At 40.7% G+C, this 11,416-nt stretch overlaps 1 protein-coding gene across 1 annotated transcript; it reads left to right on the plus strand.

The window, feature by feature from the left end:
• The first annotated feature begins 9,267 nt into the window (after positions 1-9,267).
• On the plus strand, positions 9,268-11,074 carry LOC115684282 (leucine-rich repeat extensin-like protein 5). The gene has a single exon (XM_030609023.2). The coding sequence runs from the start codon at positions 9,340-9,342 to the stop codon at positions 10,912-10,914; it is 1,575 nt and encodes a 524-aa protein (XP_030464883.1). The 5' UTR covers positions 9,268-9,339; the 3' UTR covers positions 10,915-11,074.
• Positions 11,075-11,416: the final 342 nt, after the last annotated feature.

Genomic DNA, 11,416 nt, shown 5'->3' on the forward strand with positions numbered 1-11,416 from the left:
TTGGTGATAAAAAAATTATTTTTCAGTAAATTTGTCATAAATGTACCAGTTTAGGATTTTTGATAGTCAAAAAATTAGTTCAGGATAAATTTGTTATAGGTATACCAGTTTAGGGTTTTTCGTGGTATTACCCCAAAAAAGAATCATTTGCTTTTTGAGATACTAGCAAGAAGGATGATCATACATAAAAAAAAAAATAGATTATGACCTAGTCTCATTTTTTACATTTCGGATGTAAATTTATATGTTGAGATGTAGTCATTTGTCTTATCTAATTGGGAGTGATAATAACCGAATATCCATTCAATATCAAGTCAAGATCAAATAAAGAAAAGAAAAATCAATTTCTCATTAGTTGATTTTGCACCCAAGACCTCATTATGAGGAGGAAAAAAAAGGAGATTAAATGCACAGAAAGACCAGAATAGCAAATATTCTACCCTCTTAAGGGTGAACAAGGGGTAGGTATACAAAAAAAAAATTGAAAAGTAAGCGACAATCATCCTTAACTCCAGCATGCAAAAAGAGAAAATGAAAAGTATTGAGTGCTCGTCAATGGATAAATAGAGAAAGAGAATGGAAAGCTTATGCTCCGCTTGTTTCACGGAAAATGTGACGTTTCTGGGAAATATTTTTCAAGAAGCTATTTTTCAGGAAAATGACAACATTTTCCTGTGTTCGGCTGAAAATTGAAAATGAACTAACAAATATTTTCCATTTTTTGGTATTTGATTTCATTTTCTCTACACAATTACCAAAAAATTCAAAATTTTTAATTATTTTTATTTTTAATTGTTGTTATATTAAAATTATATGTATTTATTTTCTTATTTTTCCTTATGCTTCTTCCTCGGCCGGTTGCTGGCCACGGCAACAACCGGCGACCGGCTACAGGCAAGCTCGAGCCTCACCACAGGCCAGCAATGTCCAAGCTCGCTCGAGGTTGCCAGACGTCAGCGAGGCTTTGGCGACCTTGGGCGAGGCTCGAGCTTGCTTGTGGCCAGTTGCCAACCGCCGCCATGGCCAGCAACCATCCGAGGAAGAAGAAAAAAGAAAAAGAAAGAAAGGAAAAAAATAAAAAATAATTAAAAACTTGATTTAATTTTTTTTTATAAAAAACAATAGAAAAGGAAAATGTGTTAAAGAAAGTGAGGTGAACAAAAATATATGGAAAATGTTTAGAATGTTTACTGCTAAACATTTTCCCTAGGTGTTTTTTCCATTGGCGGAAAATGTTTTCCTTGATTAGTTTATTTTTTGCGAACTGAACATCCGAAAGTTTGGGAAAACGTTTTCCTGGAAGTTGTTTTCCGTGAGAATAACGGAGCCTTAGAGAAGGTTAATAAATTTATATAATGCACTTAATAAATTTAGACTAGTTTTAGATAAGTATACATATCATGTACAATGATCACTGACAAAACTTAGATTTTTTTTCCTTAAATTATTGACTTCACCAACCAAAACTCTGGACTTCCTCGTGTTGCACATAGTCATATCAGAAACCATTTCCTTTCTTCACTTTCCCGCCTAGCTAAGAAATCCAGCACAACTGATAGTTACAGGCTTAGAAAGCCCATAATTGGCAAGATCCTTTGTGGATCATCTGCTCCATCTTGTTGTTGAACATATGGAAATGAAAATGGTTTAGAAGTTGAACAACACTTGGATTGTTTTCCCACCAAACAATACTTGCAGTCTCCTCAATCCCCACGTCCATCCTCTTTAAAAGCCCCCCCAATCAAGCCAATTGCCCAAACACACCTGTACCTCTTCACTTGAGATTCACAGCTTCTTCACTCGAAAGTCCTTAGATTTGCTAGCCGATTGATTCTCCGATGGCAAAGTGTCACGGATTCGCGCATCTTTTGGCATTGTTCGTCCTTGCTCTGTCTTTGACAATTGGCGAGAACCTGGTCGGAGCTCGCCGACTTTTGGAGGCGACCTTGCCCGAAGTGCCCGAATTGCCTAAGCCAGAATTGCCTCACCTTCCTGACGTCCCGAGCCTACCGAAGCCCGAATTGCCATCACTGCCGAAAGTCGAATTGCCGCCACTTCCCGAACTGCCAAAGCCTGAATTTCCAACAATACCAAAGCCAGAATTGCCGGAAGTGCCCGAATTTCCTCATCTCCCTGATTTCCCTAAGCCAACGTTGCCTTTCGTTCCGGAGGACATGTCTGTCCCTGCTACTAGTCCTTGAACTGCTATGATGTGAATTTGGAGTCGGGAAACAATATGCTGCGATTTAGTATTTTGTTACTTCTATTGTAATGATCTGGTCTGTGTATGCCTTAGAATGGCATATGCCATATGCACTTGTTTGTATGACAGCTTGTGATATCCTGTGTAACTTTTCTTTATGCCAATAGAGTGTGTTATAATCACTCTTTCTTAACCAGCTAGTGCACTTTCCCATGCTTCGCATGAGTTTATATTCTAAAATATATCGAAATTTATATTTACTAAAACTCATAATCTACTTTATTCACTTGTAACTTAAATGAAAAAATTAATACGTTTTTTTAGAGTTATGGCAGTGATAATAATTATAGAATTTAAATAATAGAAGAAAAAATTAGCAAAATTAAATGTGTCGTTTGTTATATGATTGAATGATAGAGGTTCATTTTTCTTATATATAAATTATAAATCCACTTACTGAAATTGAACTTATTATAGACTATTTTCCCTTTTAATTTGACACAACTATTTTGTCATTTTTCAAGCAATTATAATTCTTTGATTAAGTAAAATTAACTTTAAATTTGTTTTTATTATATTTTGTATTGAATTGAGCAAAGTAATTTTATGCTCTATGTTATAGTATCTATGTATGTTAAATATTATCGATGTTTTCTATAACATGACATACATTTTATTGTATAGACAATTTTACTGTTATATTGTTTCACATAACGTCGGTCTATTCGGCTCCAATTTCTAATTCGAGTGAAAAAGTTAATTTCTCTCTCTCTTGTATAGATATATTTGCACAATTTATTCTTTATATCACATAATATATCCTACCAAATAGAGTCAATTTAAACTTAGATTTGTAAGCATAAACATCTTCTCATTCCCATGAAGATACTTTCACTACCCATTACATTAAATACCATTTGATATGCATGTTACTCTAAAATATTTTTCTCTCCCAAAATTCCTTGAAAAAATATAAAGACTTCTCTAAATACATAGTTGCGTTACTGCACAAAATATATATAACCTAATTATAGTTAGATTGAGACTTAAAAGACTTTCCTTTAAATTGTTACTTTTTGTGAAAAATCTTATCATTCTTTTTGGAAAAGAAAAGAGACTTTCTCATTAAATTGACTGGATTTAATGTTCACAAATGTATTTTGGTTTAGATTTTTTGAGATTTTCCTTTATATTTTTACTCTCCTCGAAAAATTGTCAAGATAAGAGTCTTTTCTCATTAATTTGAATGGACTTAACCAACATGGTTAAGCATACACTCATTCCATAAGAACGGATCTATCAAGCAAAATAATCGGCGGACGATCACTCGATCTTGTATCACTGTCAATGATGAGTACAAGCCGGAAATTCCTTCTCAAAAAACTACAACATTGCCAATTAGCATTGTGCGCTTAGATTCACCTTCCTCTACACCCGTACGAAAACAACTAAAATAGTTTGAATAAACACATATGTAACTTTTGGAAGAGCAAATCTTTATAGTTCAGTGAAACGCTAGAACTCTTACGTTCACCATCGAAATTGGATGTAGAGGACCTATACACGGATAGAGCACGAGATATCGAATCCCTGAAAGATTATTGAACTCCCATATCTAAATCGGGAGAAAATAACTCCAAAATTTAGAATTAGACCGGGAGAGTTCAAATTCTCAGATCTAGAACTAAACCGGGAGAAGAAAACTCCCAGATCTATATGGAGATAAGAAAAAATAAGAAAATAACAAGACAACTCAAACAAAATCAACAAGAGAGAGAGGGGGCGGTGAGACTAGCTCAAGCCCTCCGCATGGCTGAAGGTTGAAGAAGTCGATGGAGAGAGGAGAGAGGGAGCTAGAGAACAATACTTTTAATGGACTTAATGTTCACTAGTGTATTTTGGTTAAGATTTTTTGAGATTTTCCTTTATAAATTTACTTTCCTTAAAAAGTTCTCAAGATTCAATTTGGGTAAGGAAAGAAGGCTTTCATCTGAACTGAATGCATTTAATGTTCAAATGTCATTATAATATGGTAGACCAATTTTCAAACCAGTCCGTCAAAGATACATATATACTTAATATTCTACTCGATAAAAACATATGATTATATCATATTTGAGACTTCTATGGTAGTACTGCGTTGGTTATCAAATATTCGTTGATCTTTCATCCGTTCGTCAATCGCGTACACTACTAGTCAAAGAACATAATATAAAATTTCTTAAATAATTGAAAAACCTTGCAAGTTTGGCTATTATGCTATCATATGAGATGGATTGCATAAACGATATTTCAAGACATAAGTTCTAAATAGTTTTGCTACTTCCTATGAAATTAAAGTCCCTCACCAATACTTTTACCTCGTTGTATTTCTTCCGAATTTTAAAGTATAGTTAATTTTTGCAGCCTTGAATTAATAAAAAAATTATATGCCAAAAGAAAAATCAATCGCTTTTCGTGATACTGATAAGAAGGACAGTCCATACATCATAAGCGGGAAAATTACCAAAAAAGTCCTAAACCTTTTTTTTTTTTGCAAATTCAGTCCCAAACCTTTTGCAATTCAGCCGATTCAGTCCTTTTGGCAGGCCGGAGCTGACGTGGACGCCGGTCGGCGCCGACCAGTGACGTGGCAATATTTTAATATTTTTTTCGAATTTTTTTTTCCTTTCTCTTTTTTTTTTCTTTTCCTTCTTCCCCCTGGCCAGTCCGGCCAGGGGGAAGCTCGCCGGCAAGGTCCACTGGGGAGGCTCGCCGTCGCCGAGCAAGGCGAGGTGACCTCGCCCAGCCTCACCACGGTTGTGCGACGGCGAGGGCCGGTGAGGGCGGAGCTCGCCATGGCTGGGCAAGCTCTGCCCTCGCCACCGTTGGGCGAGCTCGGCGTTGCCCAGCTCGCCCAGCCATGGCGAGCTCCGCCCTCGCCGGTCCTCGCCAGTGCCGACGAGGGCGAGCCTCGCCGTCGCACAGCCACGGCGAGGCTTGACCTCGCAGGGGCGAGGTCGAGCTCGCCCGGCCATGGCGAGCGGCTCGGCGAGGGCGACCTCGCCCGGATCCGGCGAGGTCGAGCTCGTCCCGGCCATGGCGAGCTGCGAGGCTCGCCTGAGGGCGACCGCCCGCGATCCGGGCGAGGTCGAGCCTCGCCGGGTGGCGCGGGCGAGCTCTCGGCGTAGGCTTGCCCGGGCGCCGGGCGACGCGGAGCCGGGCTGGCCCGAGCGAGGGCGGACGCCTGAGCTCACCATGGCGTCATGGGCGAGCTCCGCCCTCGTCGGCCCTCGCCGTCGCACAGCCGTGGCGAGGCTGGGCGAGGTCGCCTCGCCTTGCCCGGCGACGGCGAGCCTCCCCAGTGGACCTCGCCGGCGAGCTTCCCCCTAGCCAGACTGGCCAGGGGGAAGAAGGAAAAGAAAAAAAAATAAAGAGAAAGGAAAAAAAAATTCAAAAAAAATATTAAAATATTGTCACGTCACCGGCCGGCGTCCACGTCAGTGCCGGCCGGCGTCCACGGCAGCTCCGGCCGGCCAAAAGGACTGAATTGGCTAAATTGCAAAAGGTTTATGACTGAATTGGCAAAAAACAAAGGTTTAGGACTGAATTGGCACAACTGCAAAAGGTTTAGAACTTTTTTAGTAATTTTCCCCATCATAAGCAGATTATTACCTAGTCTCATTTTTTTTTTATTTCGAACCTAAAATAGCTATATTGTGATGTTCCGACCAAAAAAATATATATATTGGGATGTAGTCATTTTTAGGATATCATTTATAATGATAGTAGTTCATGGTAGTAGTACGGTAACCAATTAACGATTTAGGAAAAAAAGCAAAACAAAAGCTATATAAAACCAGCACGACTTATAGGTACAAGCTTAAAAGGCCAACAAATGGCAAGATCCTTTCTGGAATTATCGGCTCATCCTGTTGTTGAACGCCTGGAAATGAGACTGGTTTAGAAGTTGAACTAACACTTCGACAAAAATCCCACCAAACCATACTTGCAATCTCCCCAATCCCCACGTCCCTCCTCTTTATAAACCCTCCATCAAGCCATTGCTCAAACACACCTGCACCTTTTCACTTGAGATTCACGGCTTCTTCACTCGGAAGTTCTTCAATTTGCTAGCTGATCGATTCTCCGGTGGCGAACTATCACGGACTCGCGCATCTTTTGGCATTGTTGGTCCTTGCTCTGTCTTTGACAATTGGCGAGAACCCAGTCGGAGCTCGGCAACTTTTGGAGGCGACTTTGCCCGAATTGTCCGAACTGCCTCAGCCAGAATTGCCTCAACTTCCTGACATCCCAAGCTTGCCGAAGCTCGAATTGCCATCACTGCCGAAAGTCGAATTGCCGCCACTTCCCGAACTGCCAAAGCCCAAATTTCCAACAATACCGAAGCCAGAGTTGCCGGAAGTACCCGAATTGCCTTATCTTCCTGATTTCCCCAAGCCAACATTGCCTTTCGTTCCCACGGTGCCAGAGGACAAATTTGTGGCTTCTACTTGTCCTTGAACCGCTATGATGTGATGATGGAGTGGTGATACAATATGATGCAATACGGTATTTTATTGCTTTCTATTTCAATGGTCCGAGCATGCCTCAGAACACTACATGGTACTTGTTTATATCACAGTGTTATATGAATTATGGAACTCATTTGTATGACGGTTTGTGATATCTTGTGTAACCTTTTCTTTTACACCCGACAGAGTATGCTATAATTACTCTTTCTTAAATAGCTAGTGCACTTGTCCATTCTTTGCTTTAGTTTTATATTTTATAAATATATTAAAATTTATGTTTGCTAAAACCCCTCATCTACTTCTTTTCACATGTAACTTATATGAAATTTTTTAATATCTTTTCAGAGTTATAACAGCGACAATAATCATGGAATTTAAATTGTGGAAAATCAGCAAATGTAAAAGGTGTCGTTTATCATACGATCGAGTAGTGTAGGATCATTTGTAATATATATAAAGTTTAAATTCACTGTATATATAGATTTCATATTTTGCGAAAGTTGAATTTGACACAACTAGTTTGTCATTTTAAGCAATCATCATTCTTTAATTAGGTAAAATTGCCTCTAATATTTGCTTTTACCACATCTTGCATTGGATTGAACCAAAATAATTTTAGGCTCCATGTTATAGTATTTATGCATGTTAATTATTACCTATGTTTTTCTGTATTACATAATATATTATGTATACGATCTTCAATATTACTTTTTATAGATTTTCTTTCTATTCTTGATATATTGTTTCACATACTAGCAGTCTAATCTGCTACAAGTTCTATTTCAAGCAAAAAAGTCAATTTTTCTCTCCATTCTATAGATATATAAGCATGACCATCTTTTCATTCTCATGAAGTTAGTTTTACTTCTTATTACATTAGATAGTATCTGATATATATGACACTGATGAATATGTTAACATTATAAAATATTCTTCTCTCAAACTTTTCTTGAAAAAATAAAATGACTTCTCTGTAGACACAGTCTACCTTACTACACATAAAGTCATAAACAATATTATCTAAATATTGGTATCCAGATAGAGATTTTAAAGACTTTCCTTTAATTTTTTAGGGATAAATGCACTGAAAGTCCTAAAACTTATCAAGAAGTGCAATTAAATTCTAAAACTTTTAAAAAGTGCAATCAAGTCTTACAACTTGTCAAGTTGGTGTAATTAAATCCTTCCATTAACTCCATCTAACTTGACAAACGGAAAATGTTAACGAATTTTAAGATTTAATTGCACCAACTTGACAAGTTTTAACACTTGATTATATTTTTTGAAAGTTTTAGGACTTAAGTGCATTTTGGTGGCAAGTTTTAAAATTTGATTGCACTTTTTGAAAGTTTTAGGACTCAATTACACATTCGTGACAAGTTTTAGAACTTCCAGTACACTTATCCTAATTTTTTACTTTTCTTGAAATTACGCCATCATTCTATTTGGAAAGGGAAAGGATCTTTCTGATTAGATTGAATGCATTTCACGTTCAAAAGGCATATCAGAATAGCTTTCAAACCCGTGTTACTGATACATCTGGACTGAATATTCCACTACATATAAAGGATATGGATCATATCATGTTTGAAATATGCTGTCGAAACTTCTGTGGTAGTATTGCGTCGGTTGTTAATGAAGTTCCAAGTACTTGGTACAGAGCTAATGCAGACGAACAGAAGAAGAGAAAACCCAGATTGGCATTGGCATTGAAGTAGAGTTCAATATCTGTACTTCACCCCCATCGTGCCTTTGGCGAAAACTTGTCAGTTAATGTTCAAAGTTATGATGGGCAGCCAAAGTAGGTATGATGTGTGGGGATGTCTCTGCTTTTAGTCTCTCTCTCTCTCTCTACATATCCAAAGATTGTGCATCAATTAAACTTGCACTTGACACATTGGACGCTCACATTACGTTACTGTAACGATCCGGTCCGATGAGGGTGGGGAGTCATTGCTGGGGCTAGAGGGCCTTGATAAGGAGTGGCTCCCAAAAAGCTTCTAGGATGACGAAGAGAGCAGGAATAAACCGAACTGTGCACTGAACAAGGGAGGGCGATTCTGAGATATATATGTGAAAATCATGCGCTTTTTGACTTAACAACGAGTTTTGCTTTGGAACTTCGAAAGACAACCTTGAGACTCAGCCAAAACGGAGAATACCTCGAGTGAGTTAATCTAGAAACGCAACAATTACTCACGTATCTAGAAGCTAACATCTTGGATTCTATGACGCAAGATTCAGTAAAATGTTGTAATGCCATCTTATCTTGGAACCTGTCTTGTTTCGGTGTAGTAAATGCTATGGCTCGACGACATGCTGCGTGTTCGTTTTGAAGCAGAGGAGGTACTCGATGCTGTTTAGAATGACTGCGGCGGTGAGGAAGAGAAGATACTCAGATCTTCTGGGAAGTACATAGAGTAAAAGGACCAAGACAGTGAAAAGTGCCCAGCATGACCCCACCTCCAATAAAGACCTTGGTCCTAGCCATTAAAACGATATTTACAACCCTGACCAACCCAATCCTTCCCACCCCCACAAGCCTGAACACCTCCAGCTCTTCTTATAACACAAGTGCAGGGCTGGCATCACAATCTGGATCATTTCACATTCTACAGTGCAATGGCTTCTCGCTGTTGCATTTTCTTGGTTGTGTACCTTGGTTTGGTCTTTGAGAGAACCCATGTGACGACCGTTGAGGCGCGGTCTCTCCCCGATGCCGGGAAGGAATCGCTGTCGGCGCCAGAAGTGAAGGTGGTGCCGCCATTGCCTAGGCCTAAGTTGCCGCCTCTGCCTCCTTTGACTTGTTCGCCGCCTATTTTGAAATCACCAGCGCCAAAGTTGTCACCGTTGCCACCCTCAGAGTCTTCACAGACTCCGCCTAGTATCATTTTACCATCACCAGCGACCAAATCAGCGCCGTCACCGCCGAGTCTCAATGCACCCACGCCTAAATCCCCATCACTGCCATCGAAATCAACCCAACCTCCAAAATCATCCCCATTGCCCCCTAAGTCGCCTAGTCTCAAGCCACTGGTCCCTAAACAATTGCCATCGCCGCCATCGAAGTCTGCTCATCCGCCCCCTTCTGTCAATTCACCATCGCCAAAATCACCACCTGTACCGCCATCAAAATCGACCCAATCACCACCTAATCCCACTCCTCCAATGCCAAAATTGCCACCATCAACGCCTACTGCACCTCCCCCTGATTTATCAGCGCACAATTCGTCACATTCGCCACCATCAAAATCAAGCCAACCACCACCTCGAACCAATTTGCCCTCTCCAAAGTCACCATCTGTACCGCCATCAAAATCGACCCGATCACCACCTAATCCCACTCCTCCGATGCCAAAATCGCCACCACCATCGCCTAATGCACCTCCCCCCGATTTATCAGCGCACAATTCGTCACATCCGCCACCATCAAAACCAAGCCTACCACCACCTCAAACCAATGCACCCTCGCCAAAATCACCACCATCGCCACACAAATCGCCGCGTCCTATCTCACCTCCTAAATCGACCCCATCACAGCCATCACCTTCGACACAAACTCCGCCTGGATCCCTTTCACCATCTCCTGAATCACCTCCATCACCACCTAGCTCGCCCAGCTTCGACCCACCGACGCCTAAGAAATCACCATCACCACGATCAAAGTCCATGAAATCTCCTCCTAGTCCACCAACTCCTAAATCATCATCACCACCTACTTCTCCCCAGCCAGCCCCAAAATTGTCACCACCATCACTAAGCCCACCAAGTTCCGCTTTACCGGCACCTATACCGCCGGCACTGTCTCCACCAATGCCAAATCCATTGCCACCTGTATGCAATTCACCAGTGCCCAAACCATCGCCATTACCGCTGAAAACAACTTCCCCCCCACCCAACTTATCAGAGCCACCACCGACCTCCTCTGCACAAGCTCCAACCTTACCACCGTTGCCTTCAAAAGGAGAATTTGCTTCACCATCAGTAGCACCGCTGCCTTATACACCACCAGCATCTTATGAACACACAATGCCTCCGCCGCCGCCGCCGTCCTATCCGACGCCTACATTGCCTGCATTTCCGACACTCCCGAATTTGACATGGCCTCCGTATCCTTTCATCCCCAAGATTCCTGGGATCCCGAGGACTAATTCAACCACTTCCTCTCCTCCATCTCCTTCATCTGCAAGAGCCTGAGCACTTTCACTTGTGTAGTCAGTTTTAGCATATAAGTCACTTTGATCTTCTTCACCTATTGCCCCTTAATGTTTGTGCTTTCACTGGCCTCCGAGCAAAGCAAATGCTCAACTGCCTTCTTTTTTTAATGATTTGCAAGTGAAAAACAGCGTTATGTTCATTGAAGCTGTCAATATCACGTCTCGGTTTGTATGATCTGGTCACTCACGCTTCTGCAATTCTGCCAAGATTAACTGGGTTTTACCTGCAATAGAGTCGTGCCTCCAATATGAATGATCATGGCAGACTCAGAGAGCATGCAGAACAAACAGGACTCTTCTTTAACATTGAAGCCATCAGCTTCATTGGTGGATGAGGGAGAAAATTTAATGCTATCTTATCATTGAGGGTGATAAAATCCCAACTACTAGACTCTCATTAAAACTTGTTGGGTATCCAGTACAAACCAATCTTGATTTAGTGTGGGTGCATGACATCGATAGTGCTGTTTAGAGCATGCAAG

Source organism: Syzygium oleosum, unplaced genomic scaffold, assembly GCF_021117445.2.
Source record: "Syzygium oleosum isolate NSW1041296 unplaced genomic scaffold, Sole_v2.1 Sole_v2.27, whole genome shotgun sequence".
In the NCBI taxonomy this organism is placed as follows: domain Eukaryota; kingdom Viridiplantae; phylum Streptophyta; class Magnoliopsida; order Myrtales; family Myrtaceae; genus Syzygium; species Syzygium oleosum.